General features: G+C 36.0%; 1 protein-coding gene across 2 annotated transcripts in view; it reads right to left on the bottom strand.

Annotated features, from left to right (window-relative positions):
• The window catches only part of WDHD1 (WD repeat and HMG-box DNA binding protein 1), a 65,472-nt gene that overhangs the window by 19,833 nt on the left and 22,086 nt on the right, over nt 1-23,553 (bottom strand). For both annotated transcript variants that reach the window (XM_044232177.1, XM_044232178.1), the window contains 9 exons: nt 20,889-20,981; nt 19,750-19,856; nt 19,249-19,390; nt 14,852-15,062; nt 11,553-11,740; nt 10,015-10,199; nt 6,001-6,242; nt 2,762-2,899; nt 463-619 (listed from right to left, as the gene is read on the bottom strand). In XM_044232177.1, the coding sequence (XP_044088112.1) occupies nt 463-619; nt 2,762-2,899; nt 6,001-6,242; nt 10,015-10,199; nt 11,553-11,740; nt 14,852-15,062; nt 19,249-19,390; nt 19,750-19,856; nt 20,889-20,981 (1,463 nt within the window). The remainder of the gene's footprint in view (nt 1-462; nt 620-2,761; nt 2,900-6,000; nt 6,243-10,014; nt 10,200-11,552; nt 11,741-14,851; nt 15,063-19,248; nt 19,391-19,749; nt 19,857-20,888; nt 20,982-23,553) is intronic.

Here is a 23,553-nt window from a genome sequence, read left to right as displayed (position 1 = left end):
GGTTAAGCCGCTGCCTTCGGCTTGGGTCATGATCTCAGGGTCCTGGGATCGAGTCTCGCATCGGGCTCTCTGCTCAGCAGGGAGCCTGCTTCCTCCTCTCTCTCTCTCTGCCTGCCTCTCTGCCTACTTGTGATCTCTGTCTGTCAAATAAATAAATAAAATCTTTAAAAAAAAAAACAACTCTCAAAAAGCCACTGAATTATTCAATTCTAAATCAGAGTTTATTTATTTTTTTTTTAAAAATTTTTTTTAAAATTTTTTTTTTTAAAATTTTTTTTTAAATTTTTTTTTAAAAAATTTTTTTTAAAATTTTAAAATGAATTTCTAAGCTAGCAAATATGGAAAGCAAATATATGAACTAAGGTGAAGGACAAAAAAAAATTGTAAATACCTTTAAAGTGTATAAAATAAAAAATTTCACAGTACTTTTTAGAAACAACCAAGCACTTTCTAATAGCCTACCTGAGTTGCTGGGGATTTTCATGGATACCAACCACCCAGTAGTGATCAGATTTTCCTTTGCAGTGTTCTCTTGTGTTACATATTGGAGTCCATGTGTTACCAAGCCCTCTGTTAAGCATTCGAACAACACCTTCTGAATCCACATAACAGGGAGTACCTACATAGCAATTGAAAAAGGAATCATTTGGAGAAATAGCTACATATTTGTGAAATAAATCCTATATCAAAAATATATACCAATGATTCAAATGTCAGTTCAAAAGCAAAAAGGTGAATAATTAAAGATCATTTCCCACAAAACTTCATTAACCACACAGAGTAAGACCTAACTGAATAAAAGAAAAAAAATTGCATGACTAAAATTTACCCAAGGGAAAAGCTGATAGTTTCAGTGAGAACTATGCCACCTAGTGGAATATAGCAGTATCTATAAAAGCCAATTTCAGTTTAAAAAAAAAAAAAAAAGAGTTAAACCTGAATCTGAAGTTTCCCTAGTTAAGAGAGACTTTGAAAAATGACCGGAACCTGACGCACAGTGATGATCTAGAGAAATCTGTGTTTAGTACTCTTCTTCTTCTTGCTTTCTTGGCCTTGTCACTGTTGTATTCCTCAACTTCTACCTAAGCAATCGTTAACCTGAATACAAGTCAGCATCTGTTTCCCACTTACTCTGTTCTCATGTCAGGAAGTACACAGCATATTTGCTAATTACCCCTTTCATTATCTGTGACTTCATACACCTCTCACACTGCAAACAGCATATTCCTCAAGTCTAGATCTAACTGGTAACTGGGGAAAAAAATAAAGCTATATGAATGGAAGTTATTAATGGTCACATTAGAACATAAATAACCAATAAGGGGCACCTGGGTGATCAGTGGGTTAAAGCCTCTGCCTTCAGCTCGGGTCATGACCCATCATCCTGGGATCGAGCCCCACGTTGGGCTCTCTGCTCAGCAGGGAGCCTGCTTCCCCCTCTCTCTCTGCCTGCCTCTCTGCCTACTTGTGATCTCTGTCAAATAAATAAATAAAATCTTAACAACAAAATCCCACTAGAAAACATCTAGAAATGGTTGATTTTTTTTAAAGACAAACTGGAGTTTCCAAAGATATAAGTGAAAGACATGAATCTCCAATGGAAATATCTGAGTTAGAGAACAGGTACATTAAACGGGTACCTTAAAAGGTACTTCAAATCATCATCAGTCATAAGCCATTATTAAATGAGTCTACAAATGTAATTTTTTTTTAAATATTTTTTTTAAAGATTTTATTTATTTATTTGTCAGAGAGAGAGGGAGAGAGAGTGAGCACAGGCAGACAGAGAGGCAAGGCAGAGGCAGAGGGAGAAGCAGGCTCCCTGCTGAGCAAGGAGCCTGATGTGGGACTTGATCCCAGGACGCTGGGATCATGACCTGAGCCAAAGGCAGCTGCCTAACCAACTGAGCCACCCAGGCGTCCCTACAAATGTAATTTTTAATTTCTTAGTGCCACATGAGGAAAGGGGGAAAAGAGGCACCTGGGTGGCTCAGTGGGTTAAGCCTCTGCCTTCAGGTTAGGTCATGATCTCGGGTCCTGGGATCGAGCCCCACATTGGGTTCTCTGCTCAGCAGGGAGCCTGCTTCCCTCTCTCTCTCTGCCTGCCTCTCTGCCTACTTGTGATCTCTCTCTCTCTCTGTCAAATAAATGAATAATAAAATCTTTTTTAAAAAACTGCTAAAAAAAAAAGGAAAGGGGAAAAAGTGAAGCTAATTTGAATAATATATTTTATTAAATCCAATATATCCAAAATATTATCATTTTAACATGTAATTAATATATAAGAATTACTAAGATTCTTCTTTTTTTGTACTAAACTTTCAAAGTTTGGAGTATTTCATACTTACCACCATCTCAATCTGGATTAGCCACATTTCAAGTGCTCAATAGCCATACATGGCTACCGCAGTAGACAGTGCAGCTATTGAAATTTCCTATTTTTTTTTTGCATAGAATCTCCTGGAAAAGCTACAACTTGACTACTGACTTGTATCTCCTTGTTATCTAAAACAAACTTCTAGAGAAATGTATTTCTCTCTTTGTATGTTTTCTAAACAGAATTCACATGAACATCAGATCTTATACATAAAAGAATGGCTATCTTGCCTAACAATTCCAGTTTCCCCACTGCCAACATAGTAGAGAAATTTACACAAAGAATATAGATAATTCACCTTAAGAAGAATAATTAGGAATAGAACAATGGAACAATCTCTACTTGAAAAAATGTATTTAATATAAATAAGTTAATTTATCTTGCCTTCAGCTGAAAATCCAACCCACACTAGGTAGGATTTCCTCATAAGAGGAAGAGGATCGCCATGTAAAATTTGTTTTTTCTTTTTCCCCAGCTCTAGCAGTTGAACTCCAAGGCACTGATCACCATCAAATCCTGCACCTAGTGAGAATATATAAATAGAAATCAGGTTTCAAAGGCTATTTAGCTGTAATGCAGTCTAGAGTACCTTCTGTGAACTGAAGTGATTTTGTGATAAACTCTATATTAACTAGCACTACTTTTTATGGATAACCCCCCTGACTGAGGTACCATTCTGGTATAAAGCAGAATACTATGTTACAGGGACTATTTACACAAAGTGGTATTAAGCGGTAATTCACTCACCCAAGAAATATTTACAAAGAGCTTACTATGTGCAAGGTACTAAGGCTACAATAGTAAAGAAGACATATCCTCAGGAAATTTATATTCAGGTAGAAGACTAATTTTGGGGAAAAAAAATGTTAAGTGTTAACAGAGAATTAAAATAATAATGTGATACAGAGTGTCAGACTGAGTGATTACTTTAGACTGGACAGTCAGAGGTAGCCTGTGTGAGAAAGTAAAATTTAGCGGAGATATAAATTGCAAGTTAGTTAGGGGAAAGAGCTGTAATATAGTAAACAGAAGGAACAGCTAATGAAAAGATCCTAAGATGGGAACAAGCTTGGTAAATTTGAAGAACACAAAGAAGCTAGTATGGCGAGAATGAACGATGAGAAAAAGTGGCAAGAGATGAGGTTGAAGAGGCAGGCAAAGATCAGATCATGTAGGACCTTGCTAGCTGTGATTAAAGGTTTGATTTTTATTCTAAAGCAATGGGAAGTCATCAGAGGAATTTGAGCAGAAGAGGGACATGTTCTGATTTATGTTTTTAAAAGATCACTCAGGTTGTTATATGGAGAATGGACTATGGAAGGCAAGGGTTGAAGCTAACAAGCCAGTTACAGGGCTACTAGTCCAGGAGAAGAGGGGTTTTAGTGGAGGCGATGAAAAGACGGTTTGGAATGTTTTACTTGATAGAACTGACGTGGTGATATGACCTCACTGAGGTGGGGGCGGTGAGGGAAAGAGAAGAATTCATGATTCATTTCTGACTTGACTGGCTGGGTTAAGAGTATGCCATTTACGCAGATGGGGAAAACGAACTAAAAAGCAAGGCGGAAGGTAAAAAACAAAAACGCAAAAGTTTTATTATGACCAAATTTGAAATGAGTATCAAAACTGTACAAAGAGATTTCAAGTGGCCACTGGATATATAAGTCTGTAGATACAAAGAGAGGGTAGGGCTGGTGATACTAATTTATAGGTCATGGACACACAGATCTATATAAAGCCACAGGCCCTGGGGTACCTGGATGGCTCAGTTGGTTGAGTGTCTGCCTTTGGCTCGGGTGGTCCTGGGATTGAGCCCCACTTTGGGCTCCTTGCTCAGTGGGGAGCCTTGTACTCCCTCTCCCTCTGTCTACCACTCTGCCTACTTGTGCTCTCTCTCTTAAATGAATAAAAAAATCTTAAAAAATAAAATAATAAAGCCACAAGCCTTAAGGAGATATCCCAGGGTAGTTTCTCAAGCTGTACTTTTGAGCTACGAGTCAAGAAATCAATTTAAAGTTGCAAATAGTATTTAAAGAAAATTGAAATCAGGGGCGCCTGCACGGCTAAGTTGGTTAAGCATCTGCCTTTGGCTCAGGTCATGATCCCACGGTCCTGGGATCTAGCCCCACACTGGGCTTCTTGCTCAGCAGGGAGCCTGCTTCTCTCCCTCTGCCTGCTGCTCCCACTGCTTGTGCTCTTTCTCTCTGTCAAATAAATAAGATCTTTAAAGAAAACTGAAATCAAGGAGTAAATACTGTCCATGAGACTTTTATTTCAGTTACATTTACAGATATGTACAGAATAGCAATGTAGAATGTAGTTCTTATTAGGGCTAAGAGTCAAAAGACTGAAAGTTCCTCATCTAGAGAGGATACTAGAGAAGCAGGGCTGTGATAGAGTCCTGGAGCACTCCAGCCAAGAGGCTGGCATAGGAGGTAGAGCCAGAAGAATAGCCAAAAGAGTTATCAGTAAAAAAACATCCAGAGTGATGTTACAGAATCCAAGAAAGGAAAGAGCTGGGTAGGGGATGAGTAAAATAGGTGGTGGGGTTTAAGGAATGCACCTGTTGTGATGAGCACTGGTAATGTATGGAATTGCTGAATCATTATATTGTACACCCGGAACTAATATAACACTGTATTTTAACTAAGTTGGAATCAAAATTTTAAAAAAGAGAGAAAGATGGAACTAGAGTGTACTGTGCTAAGCAAAATAAGGCAGTCAGAGAAAGACAAATATCATGTGATTTCACTCATATGTGGAATTTAAGAAACGCAACAGATGAAGATAGGGGAAGGGAAGGAAAAATAAAATACGATAAAAATAGAGAGGAAGAAAAAGCACAAGAGACTCAATAGTTAAGAGAACAAACTGAGGGTTGAGGGAGGGGAGGTGGGCAGGGGGATGGGTTAAATGCATGATTGGTATTAAAGAGGGCACGTGTTGGGATGAGTACTGGGTGTTATATGTAAATGATGAATCACTAAATTCTACTCCTGAAACCAATACTACACTATTTATGTTAACTTGAATTTAAATAATATTTTTTAAAAATAGAAAATGTGTTTCTAATGGAATTATAAAAAAAATAAGCATAAAAAGATTATCAGTAATCTTCCTTCTTTTCTTAAGTAAGCTCTAGGCCCAACATGGGGCTTGAACTCATGGCCCTGAGATGAAGGTTGCCTGCCCCCTATCAATAATCTTGATAAAATCAGTCCTGACACACAGTGATGGGTACTGAAGACAGAATATGAAGTGAAGGAAGCAGCAACTTTTTAAGTCATATTCAAACCGTCTTGGTCCTATACACTAGAAGTTAGTTTATTTTTTGAGGCATTTAAACTCTGAAAATTCTTACAGGATTTAAACATGGAAGTAACTAAACATGGAATTCTTTCTACAATACAGTTTTCCTACAAATAAAATATTTTCCTTTTCATTACTATCAGTGGATACAACAAAATTCTGTAAATTTGAAGACCATACTGATTCAAATACAAAATGAATGCAAAAGCAGGTATATAACCCAAAACAAAATAAGAGAAAGTGAAAAATTCTCAAGTAATTTTCATTTTACTTCAGGTCTCAGTAAAATTATAAAAGACTAGGAAAAAACCTACCTCTATGATAAACAATGAAAAGCTGTTCTCCATGTCCTGCCATTGATACTATAGGGCCCGGAAGACTGAAGATCTCTTTCTGAACACCTCCAATAGTGAACAGTCGAAGGAGCATGGCACTAGTGGCAGCAGCTGCCCATCCCAGACCAAGACATATGGCTTCAATATCTTCATTCTGAGGCATGTCTACTAACCACTCTTTGCTTGAATCCCAAGAACTGAAGTGCAGACAGTGAAGCTTGCTAAAAATTAAAACAAGACAGAAACAAACTTTCATATTTGCTATTTTATATCTATAAAACTAATCATGATACCCCAGTGACAAAACCAAATAGCTAATTTTTCTATTATACATAAATAGTCCAAAAATAGCTTTGAAAAAGTAATTATGAAATATCCTTAAAATGGACTATATTAAAGCCATTTAACAGTCATGTTAATAGGAAAGTGCTCATAGCTTAATGTTAAATGAAAACAGGCAGACTAAAATCTGCAGAATAGGACCTTAGGTTGCAAATATACAGAAAAAGATGACTAAATTTTTAAAAAGAGATGAAGCATCAAAATGTTAAAGAGTTCTTTCACTGCCAAAAAAATTTAATACAGGAAAACAAAAGAAAAAAGGAAAAACAATCACACAATCCCACCAGCAAGATCACCAACCACTGCAAACAATTTGATGTTTCCAGTCTTTTTTTTTTGCATACATACAGACACAAAAGTTATTAAAGTTAAGTTTGGGAATGCAGATACTATAGTATTCGGAAACAGAGGTAGTACTGATTTTCTGAAGAGTAATTTAAAATTCTATTTTATTTTTTTTTAAGAAATTTATTTATATGAGAGAGAAAGAGAGAACAAGTGCCTGAGTGGGGGTAAGTGGCAAAGGGAGAGGATGAAGCAGACTCTCTGCTCAGCAGAAAGCCTGATGCGGGGCTCAAACACAGGACCCTGGGATCATGACCTGAGCCAAAGGCAGACACTTAACCAACTGAGCCACCCAGGCACCTCTAAATTCAATTTTAAAATGAAAAGTCACATTGTATATAGCTATGAAATAACGTATCCAGGAAAACAGGGAAAGATATCTGAAATCAAAATTGCACATGGAAACAAATGTTCTAATTATGTGAAGACTCTGAGTTGGAGACACTGAGTCAACAGTGGTTTATTTTAGTGTACTAATTTAATTCAATAACAAGGTATTTAAAAAAATAATGAAGTAGTGTGTGGATTTTACAATGTGTATACTAGGAAACCAATTAAAATGTTAAGATGAGTTTCTCAGACTTTAATGCAACTCAAGCACCTGTAGATCTCAATAAAATGCAGATTCTGATTTAGGTCTGGGGTGGAGTCTGAGAGTCTGTTTTCAACAAGCTTCAAGTGACCCATGCTCCTAGTTTGTGGACCACATTTAAGATTTTATTTTTTTAAGATTTTATTTTTTTTTAATTTATTTATCAGAGAGAGAGAGGGAGAGAGAGAGCGAGCACAGGCACAGGCAGAAGCAGAAGCAGGCTCCCTGCTGAGCAAGGAGCCCGATGTGGGACTCGATCCCAGGACGCCGGGATCATGACCTGAGCCAAAGGCAGCTGCTCAACCAACTGAGCCACCCAGGGGTTCCCCATGCTCCTAGTTTGTGGACCACATTTAGAGCAGCAAGAAGCTAATGTATCCGATTAGGATTTTAATTTCGAATCACCTCAGAGTTGGCAAAACCTATAATCAAGTGTATAAGCATTAAAATCAGCTGAAAAATCAGGAAAAGGCAATCTGGCTGAAATAACAGAAAGAAGAATAAAAATTTTTTTCTTCTTTAAAAAAATATGGATGGATTCAGCATTCCACTGCTTTTCCATCATAATTCTGTCTATTTATCTACTTACCAAATATCATTCTGCCCCCTCCCTTTTTAAAAAGAAGTTTCAATTCGGGGCACCTGGGTTGCTCAGTGGGTTAAAGCCTCTGTCTTCAGCTCAGGTCATGATCCCAGGGTCCTGGGATCGATGCCCGCACTGGGCTCTCTGCTCAGCGGGGAGCCTGCTTCCTCCTCTCTCTCTGCCTGCCTCTCTGCCTACTTGTGCTCTCTGTCTGTCATATAAATAAATAAAATCTTTAAAAATATTACATAAAAAAAATTTTTTTTTAAAGTTTCAATTCTATTTTATAATGACAAAAAAACCCCAAAAAACAGAAAAAAAATCCAGGTCAGTAGTTGTCCAAGGCTGGTATTAATTGCAAAGGGATACAAGGGAATATTTTTGAGTGATAAAAAATATTTTGAGGAGCAGCTGGCTGACTCAGTCAGTACAACATGTGACTCTTGGTCTTGGGGTTATGGGTTTGAGCCCTACACTGCTGTAGGGATTACTTAAAAATGTAGCAGCAATGTCCACAACAGCCAAACTATGGAAAGAGCCGAGCTGTCCATTGACAGATGAATGGATGAAGGAGATGTGGTATAGGGACACAGGAGTGGCTCAGTTGGTTAAGTGTCTACCATCGGCTCATGTCATGATTCCGCACTGGGCTCCTTGCTCAGTGGGGAGCCTGCTTCCTCTCTGCCTGTTGCTCCCCTTGCTTGTGTTCTCTCTCTCCTTCTCTTTCTCTCTGACAAATACATAAATTAAAAAAAAAAAAAAAAAAGTAGACACACACACACACAGAGGAGTATTACGCAGCCATCAAAAAATGAAATCTTGCCATTTGCAATGATGAGGATGGAACCAGAGTGTATGATGCTAAGCGAAATATGTCAATCAGAGAAAGACAATTATCATGATTTCACTCAAATATGGAATTTAAGGGGCGCCTGGGTGGCTCAGTGGGTTAAGCCTCTGTCTTTGGCTTAGGTCATGATCTCAGGGTCCTGGGATCGAGGCTCTGATTTTCTGAGCCCCACATCAGGCTCTCTGTTCAGCAGGGAGCCTGCTTCCCCTTCTCTCTCTGCCTGCTCCTCTGCCTACTTGATCTCTGTCTGTCAAGTAAATAAATAGAATCTTTGAAAAAATATATTAAAAAAAGGGGAACTTAAGAAACAAAACAGAGGATCATAGGGGACGAGAGGAAAAAATAAAACAGGGCAAAACCAAAGAGGGAGACAAACCATAAAAGACTCTTAATAATAGGAAACAAACTGAGGGCCGCTGAAGGGTATGGGGTTGGGGTGATGGACACTAAGAAGGGCATGTGATGTAATGAGTACTGGGTATTATATAAGACTGATGAATAACAGGTCTGTACCTCTGAAACCAAAAACATATATGTTAATTAAATGAGTTTAAATTAAAAAGTTTTTAAAAAATTAAAAAAAATTTTTTGATTGTGACAGTTGATATATACACATTCGTTAAACTCACTAAACTGTATACCTAAGAAGTACATTTTATTATACATGAATTACACTAATAAAGTAAAGTTAAAAAGGGGGCAGGGGTTTGTACAAAAAGAAATCTAGAAAAGATACATACCAAATTGTTAATAGTCGTTATATCTGAAAGTAGAATTCTGGGGGGGATTTTTATTTCCTAAAAATCCTGTACTGCTTGTTTGTTTACAATATATATGTTAAATATTATGTAATTATGTCTATAATATATAAGTAATTACAGAGATAATTATATAATTATAATTATATACCATATTATATACATCTATATATCATACATATCTTACAATAGTAATGAAACAGAGTAACAATGTTTTATCTAACTCTTTAGTTTCTCTTGCAATTATAAATTGTTAATTGTATCATGTCATTTCCCCTGCCCCCCCACAATGCAGGGTTTGAACTCACAACCCTGAGATCAAGAGCTGAGCTGAGATTAAGAGTCAGATGCCTAAACCGAATGAGTCACCCAGATGCCCCATGTCATCCTGATTTGTAGTTAGAGACTGTAAAGGACAGGACAATTAGGCAAAAAGAGACATGTTCTGAGGTATTATGTATGAAACTCTTCTGTATCTAACAATCTAGCAGTGACCAATTCTTCCTAATAATCTGGAATTTACCTTGGTAGTTCATCAGTACTTTCACATGCCAACAAAATAGCTTCATAAGATAGATCTGCTACTGTGTAATTCAAAGTGTTTGATAAGTGTGTTGCGTGGTGTATGGAGGTATCATGGAACTCCACATCTATGGCATTGTCTTGCTCATCATTATAGCAGCGAATAATTCCAACAGAGTTCCACACCTATAAACATTAAGGTTAAATACAAGTCTGAGATAAATTAAAGGTCCTAAAATCAGTGGACTAAAGTAGTACAAATTAATAAATATTATAATTCAGTCTGTATTGAAATTGAAGTTATGGGAGCAAACACAGCTTAACTACCTTTAAATAGTTTCAAGTAAGAGTAGTGACATCAGAACTACAATTACTACCTACTCTTTTCATGAGAAGAAGGCACATAAATATTTAGTAGCAAGTGGAGTATTTCATTTAATATTTTTTAAATTACATGACTGCCATAAAAAAATACAATTCTGAACAACCAAACTATTAAATTCCCCAACAGAAATATTTTAAAAATTTACTTACTTATAAATATGGATATAAATGACAGCATATTTTCCTGCTCCAACTAACTATTTTATATCGTAGGAATAAATATATACATTTTAAGGCAACATAAACCAATACCATTAAACATAAACCAATACCATTTAGAAAACTTATCTTCCACCCATATATACTACAGGCTCACAATTTCCTCTACTACAAACAGCTATAAATAAAATATGTAACAACAAGAAATTAAGACCTATTACTTGATGATGACTACGGACACCAATTAACAGTTTTATTAAAATAAAACATCACTTCTAATATTTACATACAAATTTATGCCAGGCCTATCCTTTCAAAAGGACAAGAGGCAAAGTCCTCAGTGGAAAGCCTCAAATAAATAAAAATATTAAACTTTTTAGTTCTCAGACCAAAAAGCAATATATTCATTCATCCATTTAGGAAATATATTCTTAATGCCTACTGTGCCATACCTTGTTCTAAGTGCTATCAGTAAACAAAACAAAAACAATTTCTTATCCTTCTGGAGTTTATATTCCAGTGGGATGGGATGGGGAAAAGAGGCAGATAGTTTGTTTTCCATAGTACTTATCATCTTCTAATATATTATATTAGGAGCCGCCTTCAAAAAATACCTTCTAACCAGTGTTTTGGAATCAGTATAAACTTCTATATAAAAATATGAGAAATAAAGTTTGTAAGTACAATCGAGATATTGCAAGATATATAGTCACATTATGTTCATTAAGTTACTTTGCAAAGCAGATTTTTTTTTTTTGCAAAGCAGAATTTTATTTAATGTGATTTCCAATAATAAGGTTGAAATAAGGTTAAAACTGTAAATTAACCATAAAATAAATCAACCACAAAATTATAATGAACCAAAGTGCTTTTGGCCAGTTAATCAAGGTTTTAAAAAATATTTCATACCAAACAAAACTAACTGAGATAAAACACTTAACAGTTTAAAGAGTTAAATAAAATGATTTTAAAGTTAAATGTAGATCCAAGGCTTACCATGAACCTATGCGTGAGATGCATGGGAGTAGAACCTGACTGGAACGGCTTTTGCCGGGGAGTTGGCATTGGCCCATCATAAAACGACCTTTGGGATGTTACAAGTGGTAGATTATGAATGCTATTGGCCTGATCATCTTCCTCTTCCTCTTTGGAAAAACTAGAACCAGCTTTTAACAAGGTAACATCTAGAAAATAAAAAATCATACTTAGAGAATCATAAATACCAATGATGTAGAAAAAGGAAAGCATTATGAAATCTAAATAAACTTTTCTATTCATATTTAATAATACTAGCATGCTATCTGCCTCTTCTACTACGTTAACATTTACAGTGATGGTACAAAACAATAGAGGGTAAAACTGTTGGTGTGGCAGTGGCACCAGTCTGTATTAGTAGTCAATTCGTTGTTAACCACCACTCAATTGCTGTAAAAATATTAATTCTGTTGAATCTTGATCCAACATAGATTTTTTAAAAATGTTCTTTGTGCTAAAATAGGAAGTGTGCATAAAGAGTGATGTCCATCTCAAAAAAAAAAAAAAAAGCATTTGTGCAACTGAGTTGTAAGCTGAACTAGTTGATTTTTTCATAGAACACCATTTATACTTCAAAGAATGCCAAATAAACTATGGCTATGCAGTCTTTGGTAAACATTTTCTTTAAATAAATGAAGTTGATCATTTAAGAAAAATAACTGACAGAATTTGTTGTCAATGATAAAATTTGAGTTTTCAAGCAAAAATCAGAATATTAGAAAATGGGGCACCTGGGTGGCTCAGTGTGTTAAGCCTCTGCCTTCAGCTTGGGTCATGATCTCAGGGTCCTGCGATTGAGCCCCAGATCGGGCTCTCTGCTCGGCAGGGAGCCTGCTTCCCCCTCTCTCTGCCTGACTCTCTGCCTACTTGTGATCTCTCTCTCTCTCTCAAATAAATAAATAAAATCTTAAAAAATATATATTAGAAAACTTGTACCTGCCACCATGAGCCTGACTGCTTCCTAATATTTAAGAACTTCTCATGAGATTGGTGATGATACTGATACTGGATAATAGTTTTCAAAATTAAAAGACCTGAAGACCTATAGTGAACCAGTATTTTCCAAATTACCAATGCATATATTTTAAAATCAAACATGGTAAATTAAAAGATTCATTCAAGTCAGACCAATGGATTTTAATGTAATACAGCTGGAATATTCACTGGAGTTTCTGGATTCCACATTGCAAGTAAGTTGAGTTTTTCGGTACAGAAGCAAAGAAGACTATCTAGAAGTATTTCAACAGGCTGTTAAAATACTCCCTTTTCAAACTACACGTTCAGTGAGCCTGAATACTCTACACATACGTCAAGTTAAAAACAACATATATGACAACAGACTGAACTCTGAGGCATTATGAGAGAATTCAAGTCATCTTCTATGCTAGACATTAAAGAAATTTTCAAAAGGATAAAATAATGCCAATTTTCTTATGAAATTTTTTCATCTGAAACATTATTATGTATACACAAATGAGTTTATTGTTATTTAAAAGTAAATATTTTTTAAATTTCTTAGTTTTAGTTTCTACCATGGTAAATAACGATATAACTCCACAAATAATTTTGAGATCCTCAAAAGTTTTTAAGAATGTAATGAGCTGGGGCGCCTGGGTGGCTCAGTGGGTTAAAGCCTCCACCTTCAGCTCAGGTCATGATCCTAGGGTCCTCTGCTCAGCAGGGAGCCTGCTTCCTCCTCTCTGACTGCCTCTCTGCCTACTTGTAATCTCTGTCAAATAAATAAATAAAATCTTAAAAAAAAAAAAAAAGAATGTAATGAGCTCCTGAGATCAAACATTTGAGGACTTCTGTTGTATAAAACCCATATGATTTAAATGTAGCACAATTTACCACCACAAAATGGTAGTTAGCATTTATTTGATAATACCACTTATTTGATAATGATACATTTATTTGATAATGTTAAATGTACTATTTTAGCATATAAGTTGTTGCAACAGGCACTTTAAAAATTTTTATTTTATTTTATTTATTTGTTTGACAGAGAAAGAGACAGCGAGAGAGGGAACACAAGCAGGGGAAGTGGGAGAGGGAGAAGCAAGCTTCCTACTGAGCAGGAAGCCTGATGTGGGGCTCGATCCCAGGACTCCGGGACTATGACGTGAGCCAAAGGCAGATGCTTAACAACTGAGCCACCCAGGCTCCCCTAAAGGGTTCTTTCAATTGTTATCTCTATTTCTTTAACAGATACTATACTATTCGGGTTACATATTTCTTGAGTTAGCTTGGTAGCTTATATCAAAGAATCATTCATTTTATCAAAGTTGTTACATTTATGGGCACAAAGTTATTCATAACATTCTCCTTTATTCTTCTGTTATTAACAGCAGTGCTATCTTATAGAAATGAATTATATGTATAATTTTAAATTTTCTAGTAGCCATATTTTAAATAGTAAAAAAAAACCCAAGTCTAATTAATTTTAATATTATTCTGTATTAAAACATTATAATTTCAACACGTACTCATGTAAAAAAAGGACTAAAATATTTTACACTCTTCTCATATTCTCTTCAAAATCTGGTTGCGTTTCACACTTACAACACATCTCATTTTAAACTCACCACATTTCAAATGCTCAATAGCCACAGGTAGTTAGTGGCTACCATACTGGATAGTATAGGTCTATAGGATCTATGGTGATGAGTCGCCTTTCATCACTTATATTAGTCATTTGGGTCTTCTTTTCCTTTCTGGTCAGGATAGAGATTCAACGACTTCACCAATCTTTTTAAAGAACTAGCTTTTGGTTTCACTGACTTTCTTTATAGTTTTTTGGTTGTCAATATCATTGAGTTGTTTATTTCCTTCTTTCTGCTAGTATGGATTTTAATTTCCTCTTAATTTTCTAATTTGCTAAAGCATAAGCTTAGATCATTGATTTGAAACCTTTCTAACAAGTATTTTTTTTTTTAAGATTTTGTTTATTTATTTGACAGAGGTCACAAGTAGGCAGAGAGGCAGGCAGAGAGAGAGAGAGGAGGAAGCAGGCTCCCTGCGGAGCAGAGAGCCCGATGTGGGGCTCGATCCCAGAACCCTGGGATCACGAACTGAGCCGAAGGCAGAGGCTTAACCCACTGAGCCACCCAATATTTAATATTATACATTTCCCTCTGTACACTGCATTAGCTACATTCTGTAAATTTAATAATGACTTCAAATAAAAAAACCTTTTCAATGAAAAATTGAAAAGATCAATCAATGGGATGCACAATCATATACACAAAATCAACACATACCAACTGAATTATCATCATCTTCTAGGATGTGACTTCGTTGTCTAGGACGACCTGAGGCCAGCATGAGGTCATCATCTTCTTCCTCATCATTTATAATCCTCTTTGAAAAAGAGGGGGTCTCAACTGCATTGTCATTTAGAAAATCACCAGCATTATTTGCATCATCTCCATCAAAAAGATCATTGTAATCCTTTTCCACTTTGCTAGATACCTTGAACAAATGAACACAAATTACAAAGTATCAGTGAACTATTCAGATAGACTCCTTTACTCAAATGGTAATTCTGTAATACACACCTATACATTCTACCATATAAGCAAATGTACCTGACAAGAATAATAAATGTATTTACAAGGACTGTATTTATATTTATGTGAGAACTAGTCGTTATCTTAAGTGCCTTACAGACTAAGGATGGGACAGGAGTGCAGGACAGATATGTAAAGAACTACTGTATATACCCAAATACAAGGTAAGATTTTACTCCTCAAAGGTCATTCTCCAGAGAAGTCACCTGAAGTCCCTATAAAATCTCTTTTATTATAAGATTATCTCATTTACTTTTATTAAATTGATTTTATACTGCTTAGGTAGGATATGTTTGCTTTCAATGATCTCAGTTAAAGCAGTTTTTTTGTGGGCTTTCTTTTGATGCTTATAAAAGTAAATGGATAGAACCAACAGGCAAAGGAAGCAAGAAAATTCAACACTAATCCCTGATTACTGGGAATATGAACAATGTAGATGTAGAATCTACTTTTGTAGACCCCAGATGACTGTTTCAGATCACATTACTGTATTTGTTGGGTAATCTCCATGCCCAACGAGCGGCTTGAACTCACAACCCTGAGATCAAGAGATGCATGCCCTACTGACTCAGAAAGCCGATGAGATCACTTTAAAAGGTGAATAGTGGGCCTCTGGGTGGCTCAGTTGGTTGAGTGTCTGAGCTGAAGCTCAGGTCATGAACCCACAGTCCTGGGATCAAGCCCCATGTCTGGGTCCTTACTCAGCAGGGAGTCTGCTTTTTCCTCTGTCCTTCCCTCTGCTCATGCTCTCACACTCAAATAAATAAAATCTTAAAAAAAAAAAAAAAAAAAAGAATACTAAGCAGATACACTGTAGAGCTCACAGGTGACTCCCACAGTATAAATGAATGTACAAATGTTCAATACATTTGTTATTGTATAACAATTTTTTTTACAACTGTATAACTATACAAATGTTAAGCCAATGGAAGCTTATAGTTTAGTAAAAATTCTTTTTATTTTATTTATTTATTTGACAGAGTAAGAGAGGAAATATAAGCAGAGGAAGCCAGAGAGGGAGAAGCAGGCTTCCCGCTGAGCAGGGAGCCCAAAGTGGGGCTCGATCCCAGGATGCTGGGTTTATGACCTGAGTCAAAGGCAGACATTTAATGACTGAGCCACCCAGGCGCCCCTGGTATAAAATTCTAATGAGAGCACCATCAACAGATTCAAAAAGACTTTATCACAAATCTTTTAGATGGAAATACATAAAATTGTGTTCTAGAAAACTAATGTTTAATGAAAGGAGAGAACAGAAATAAAAAATGCTTCTAAACTCTTATATTTAAACATATGATCTAAAAATAATAATTAAGAACTAAATGCTCTAGGACAGTTTGCTTTTTTTAAATATTTAACTATTTTATCTTTAGTCCTAGGAGTTTACATACTCACTTGGGTTAAAAACTTTTTTTGGATTTTCTTTTTCAAAAATAAGGAATTTTATCAGAGAAATTAAAATCAAAACTTCATTGAGATACCACATGGCCAAAATTATCAGGACAGGAAACAACAAGTGTTGGAGAGGATGTGGGGAAAGGGGAACACTCTTACACTGCTGTTGGGAATGCAAGTTGGGGCAGCCACTTTGGAAAGCAGTGTGGAGATTCCTCAAAAAATTAAAAATAGAGATAGCCTATGACCTTGCAATTGCACTACTGGGTATTTATCCCAAAGATACAAAGATGTAGTGAAAAGAAGGGCTATAAGAACCCCAATGTTCATAGCAGCAATAGCCACAGTTGCCAAACTGTGGAAAGAGCCAAGAGGCCCTTCAATAGATGAATGGATAAAGAAGATATGGTCCACACATACAATGGAGTATTACGCCTCCATCAAAAAGGATGAATACCCAACTTTTGTATCAACATGGATGGGACTAGAGATTACGCGGAGGGAAGTAAGTCAAGCAGAGAAAGTCAATTTTTATATGGTTTCACTTACTTGTGGAGCATAAGGAATAACATGGAGGACATTAGGAAAAGGAAAGGAAAAGTGAACTGGGGTAAATCAGAGGAGGAGGTAAAGCATGAAAGACAATGGACTCTGAGAAACAAACTGAGGGTTTTGGAAGGGAGTGGAGGGAAGGATGGGTTCCTGGTGGTAGGTATTAAGGAGGGCAGGTATTGTATGGAGCACTGGGTACAGTGCATAAACAATGAATCTTGGAACACTGAAAAAAAAAAAAAAAAAGGGACTTTTGCCTTATACTTACGATGATGTCCATAAAGTATTAGAGGTATTATGATAGGAATATGTACTATGAAGAATAAAAGCAAAAAAGAAAAGAATGAGCAGTTAAGGGTTAAGGTTTTTTAAGAGGTGACCTTTGAACTAAAAACTGTTTTACAATTTACTTCATTTTTATCAATGTTACACATGCATATAAATTAGTCAGTTAGGTTTATTATAAAAATGAAAATAGTCCTCCTGCACAGCCTCCAACTTACTTTTCTATTCTATTAGACAATTCTTTTGATAACTTCCTCCATAGTTTTAAATAATATTCTAATGTTATATTTTTTTTTGGCTTTTCAGTTTTAATTATTATCTATTAAATAGATTCTATTAACTTCTGTATATTAGGAAATATGAGGATTTGGTGTAATTTTCAACCACCCCTATTCTCTTGTATGTATGTACATTATTCTCCTACTCCAATCCTCCCAATATAAAGATTATTATGCCCATATAGATGATATTCATGGCTGAATAAAAATACTAACAGCTATTCATGGTTGACTATAACTTATAAAGTGTTGTGTTAGAGACCTTCTAATTCTATACATAATTCATATAATCCTCACAATAAAACTCTACATGGTAGACATTATTGCCATCCTCATTTTATAAATGTGGCATATTATGATCACTTTTCCTTCCTTTTGTAATTTTTTTTCCTGGAGTTAAGAATCCTTTCTCTTTAAGCCTTTTTTCTTGGACAGATTCCCCAAAGACAATTCTTCCAATCTCTTGCCTGAAAAGCCTAAGACCAGCTGACAATGCCATAGGAGCCAACTATGAAAAACAGGCTGGGAATTTTAATATCCAAGTATATACACTTTCATTTAATCCTTTTCAGTACAGTATTCCTCCTCCACCCAATGCTACTCAACTGTACCCAGTGCACCAACCAAAAACCTCTGTTTTACTTTTTCTAGAGAACAAATTTCCAGCATTCTGCCAGAATATAAATGACAGTGAGGGAAGGCAGTTACCTAGGTGTGCACATTAATGCTGAGACTGGAGATCTCTACTTGTTTATTAAACCAACCTTCTGTTTATAGCCCCACTTTTAGATGTGTCTAGTGCTACCAAATTCTGAAATCATTGGGGGATTCAGTCAGGCAGTGAAATACTATTTCAGGCAGGCAGTCTAAATTGCATCTCTGCTTTCCCCCAACTATGGTCTAAGGAGTCAATTTTTTGACTTTTTAAGAAACTAAACTTAAGGTTCCCATCATGCGTCTATTTTTCAGGGGTTCCAGTATCAGTATCCGAGTAGACATAAATGGGGGGGGTTACGTAAATGATCTTTAACTGGAACCCTAAACCAAGACTTAAAATAAGACTGGGTATATTTGCCATGTAGGAGGAATAAGCAACAAAAATAAGGAGTTGTATAAAACAAGGTGGCCTGTTTAAAGCAGTTCAGTAATGCCAGATGGCTAAGCATTAAGAGATATAAGGGTAGCTCTAAGAGTTAAAGCTAATTCAGAGCAGAAAAGGTTTACAGGCCTAACTAAGCTCTACTTATTAACCCTAATTTTTATCTATATTTATTTAAATAACAACCTCCAGAAAACCAGGATACTAAAATAGTATTTCACAGTGGTATTCTTTATAAAGCCAAGGAATATTAATAGGCATTCTATGGAGGGGAAAAGTTTCTCAGTAAAATATATTTAGGAAGCATTAGGTCAAACAAGTTTAAATAATTTTCTTTATGACAGGTAATTACTGAACATCTAATATAACATGAATTGTGATTGTCCAAGAAAGTAATGTATTTTGTGGTGTTTTCCAAACCCATATGACAACAAAAGACTTTGAAGAAACTATTCCACCATCTATTTATTTCTTGTTACCTTACTGCTTGATATCTTTCCACTGGGTTCACAAACATTCTCCAGAAGCCCTAGATTTCCTTCTGCATCAGTATAAGCTATTCGACCACAAGTAGGATGCCATGCCAGGCCACAAATTGCATAACCCTTCTCATGTTTCACCCTAAAAATTAAAAAGTGAGTTCTTAAAACAGTACCAAAGTATATAAACTATACATTGCTTCAGGTTAATTTTAATTAGAAAGGTTAAATGACTTCTGACAAACTAATAACTATATACTATATGTTTGTATTCTAACAGACTAATAATTGCAAAAATTTGAAATGCTTCATAATAAAACAAAAAATCTAATAGAAATGAGAAAAAAACAAAAACAATAAAAAAAAGAAGGGGGGGTGCCTGGTTGGCTCAGTCAGTAGAGCATCCAACTCTTGATCTCAGGGTCATGAGTTTGAGCCCCACACTGGGTATAGAGATTAGTTGGGGAAAAAAAAAAGGACAAAAGATATGTTGAATCATACCTTTCCATGCATTCTTTGGTTTCCACATTCCAAACTATAATTAAACCATTAATACTCCCTGCAGCTAAATATTGCCCACAGGGAGACCAGGTTACTATATTTAGGGCCTATGAGGAAAAACAATGAATAAATAACAATCTGCACAATTCGAAACTAAACACTTATTTTTATTACCAAATTCAAATTTTTACAACTCACATTCTGTGTAACTTCTAATTAAAGTGATTCATAAAGGCAGGACAGTTTGGCAAGACTTCCCAAATTTCTTTTTCTGTAATATTTAACTATCACTAGCAGCTATTACTTTACCATGAGAAAATTATATTGATACAATTTTAAAAGCAAAATCTAAAAACTGTTATTATCCTAGAATACAGATCATAAAAAGTACCCTCGCAACCATCCCTTTCAAGATGAAGAGAACCACAGTGAGTGAAGTGAACCATATTAAGCCATTGCTGACTTACTGGACCTCTTGTTTCCTTGAGAGCCAAATGGGAATGTATAACAGAAAAAGAAAGAGAGAATATAGAACAATAAACTTTCCTGCCCTAACATTTCAGAGTCTATGATCACAAGTCTCAGTGAAACTCACTAAACAATAAAGGCTAATTAATTACTGATAATGTGAAAATAACATGTTCTAATATTATGTTAGGGTTAAATATGACTTCTTATAAATTAAGAGATTTTCTTATCAAATATCACAAGGAGGGAAGCCTGGGTGGCTCAGTCCGTTAAAGCGGCTGCCTTCCGTTCAGGTAATGATCCCAGGGTCCTGGGATTGAGACCTACATCGGGCTCCTTGCTCAACGGGGAGCCTGCTTCTCCCTCTGCCTCTGCCTGCCACTCTGCCTGATTGTGCTCTCTCTCTCTGACGAATAAATAAAAATGGAATCTTAATTTTTTTTTTCCACAAGGAAAGATTTCACACAGAACCTAACAAAGACCTATTTACTGTCCAGTTACCTATTTACTGAGGGGGCAAAAGGTGGACACATGCACAACAATCTGGAGTTGTTCTCCATGTCCAACAATACTTCACTACAACTATATTTAGGCAAAGTGTAATACTCCTGCTAGCCTAATGAAAGTTTCACTTATAAAACCTACCTGAGGGGGAGGAAAAAAAAACCTACCTGAGAGATGAAATTATCTGAAAGATCATATTGATTATTCCACGTTTCTCTTCTATATAGCTTAACAGACTTTTCCACAGGAACTGCCAACAACTATTAGGAAAGACAAATGATTTAAACGAAAGTTTACATTAAATTAGAGAGAAAAAAAGCAAAAAAAAAAAAAAATCATCCAAATAAGAATACAAAACATAAAACCAAAATTGTACTTTATTTGGCAACTAACAAAATTCTGAAAAACACTTGAAATTTTGATAAGCAAAGAATAAGTGATCACTCTATTGCTTGCACTGACAACCAGAGCACTTACAGTTACATATTTCTGATACTACTTCTCAGGAATCTAAGCCCTTTGGATCTAAACATCTACCTCATTTGCCAAAAGGAAAGAAACAGATCCAGAATGCTTTAAATATATTGAGAAAAGGAAGTTGATTTTTTAGACATTCTTCCAAAAAACAGATTAACAGAATAAAAACCATATATTCTTTCCATGTTTATACAAAAAAGAGAAAACTATGTATTATTTAAGAAGAGAAAAACTATGTTAACTGTATTGATTTTTAATTAGATTAATGTTTCATGAGCAAAATAAAAATACACACAAAACTCCTCAACTATCACTTTAACACAGAATGTAGTAGTCTTAAGAGTTCACATGCTACAAAGGGCATACATTAAAATCCTAAATCCTATTTCTACTTCCCATCCCTAAATCCTATTTCTACTTCCCAAAGGTGCACATAAGCATAGACTGCACCAGAATGCATAAGAACAGGGGTGGTTGGGTGGCTCAGTCAGTTATGTGTCTGCCTTTGGCTGAGGTCATGATCCCAGAATCCTGGGATAGAGCCCCATATCAGGTTCCCTGCTCAGCCAGGAGTCTGCTTCTCCCTCTCTCGACTACGCCCCCTTACTTGTGCTTGCTCTCTCTTCTCTCTGTGTCAAATAAATAGAATCTTAAAAAAATAAAGCATACACACACACACACACACACAAAACTGTAGCATTCTATTTATACACCTACTGCTCTACAGCTTAATGTTTTTTATTTCACCATGTATCAGAAGACTATTCCCAGTGAGCACATACAGATCTACCTAACTTTAACAATTGCAGAATACCCTACTTTTAGGAATACCAGGCTTAAAGACACAAATGTAGTGATCCGAAGGGGCACATGCACCCCAATGTTCACAGCAGCAATGTCCACAATAGCTAAACTATGGAAAGAGTCTAGATGTCCATCAACAGATGAATCGATAAAGAAGATGTGGTGTGTACACACACACACGCGCGGGAATATTATGCAGCCATCAAAAAATAAAATCTTGCCATTTGCAATGACATGGATGGAACTACAGGATATTATGCTAAGTGAAATAAGTCAATCAGAGAAAGTCAATTTTCATATGACCTCACTGATATAAGAAATTTGAGAAACAAGACAGAGGATCATAGGGGAAAGCAGGGGAAAATGAAACAAGACAACCAGAGAGGGAGATAAACCATAAGAGACTATTAGTTTCAGGAGTCAAACTGAGAGTTATTGGAGGGGAGGGGTTGGGAAGGATGGACTGGCTAGATGATGGACACTGGGGAGGGTGTGTGCTATGGTGAGTGCTGGGAGTTGTGTAAGACTAATGAATCACAGACCTGTACCCCTGAAACAAATATACATTATATTTTAATTTTAAAAAAAAGAAAAAAAAGGAATACCAGGATTTATTTAATCAGTTCCTATTAATAAACATTTAGGATATTCCTATTCTTTTGCTACTACAAACAGTGATATAACATTTTCATTATATATACCCTGCAGTGCATATACATAAATATGCTTACAGGATTTATGCCTAGAACTAGTACTGTTCGTTCTGATAAAAAACTGCCACACCTACTTCCACATAGTATATAATCAAACTTTCGATGTTTGGACATCTGATAAATGAAAAACAGGCTATCACAATAGTTTCAATTTGCATTTCTTTTGGTATGAAAGGTTGGATATACTTTCATATGTCAAAAGTCATCTGTATTATCTTTTTCTATACACTGCCTGTTCATGTCCTTGACCATCTTTCTATTAGGATCTTACCAACTTGGGTTTTTTTTTTTTTTTGAAAGGTTTTATTTTAGGGCACCTGGGTGGCTCAGTCATTAAGCGTCTGTCTTCGGCTCAGGTCATGATCCCAGGGTCCTGGAATCAAGCCCCGCATCAGGTTTCCTGCTCAGTGGGAAGCCTGCTTCTCCCCCACCCACTCCCCCTGCCTGTGTTCCCTCTCTTGCTGTATCTCTGTCAAATAAATGAATAAAATCTTTAAAAAAAGAAAAAAAAGAAGGAAAAATTTTATTTTTATTTATTTTTCAAAAATCTTATTTACTTATTTCAGGGAAAGAGGAAGAACACAAGCGAGGTAGACAGGCTGAGGGACAGACTTCCCGCTGTACAGAGAGCCCAATGTGAGCCTCAATCCCAAAACCCTGAGATCATGACCTGAGCAATGCAACACTTAACCAACAGAGCCACCCAGGTGCCCCAAAGATTTTACTTTTAAGTAATCTCTACACCCAATGTGGGCCTCAAACTCACAACCTTGAGATCAAGATTTACATACTCTTACAATCGAGCCAGCCAGGCACCCCAGATCTTACCTATTTTTAA

The sequence above is a fragment of the Neovison vison genome, chromosome 13, assembly GCF_020171115.1.
Source record: "Neovison vison isolate M4711 chromosome 13, ASM_NN_V1, whole genome shotgun sequence".
Lineage (NCBI taxonomy): Eukaryota > Metazoa > Chordata > Mammalia > Carnivora > Mustelidae > Neogale > Neogale vison.
This window is presented reverse-complemented; position numbering and strand designations above follow the sequence as displayed.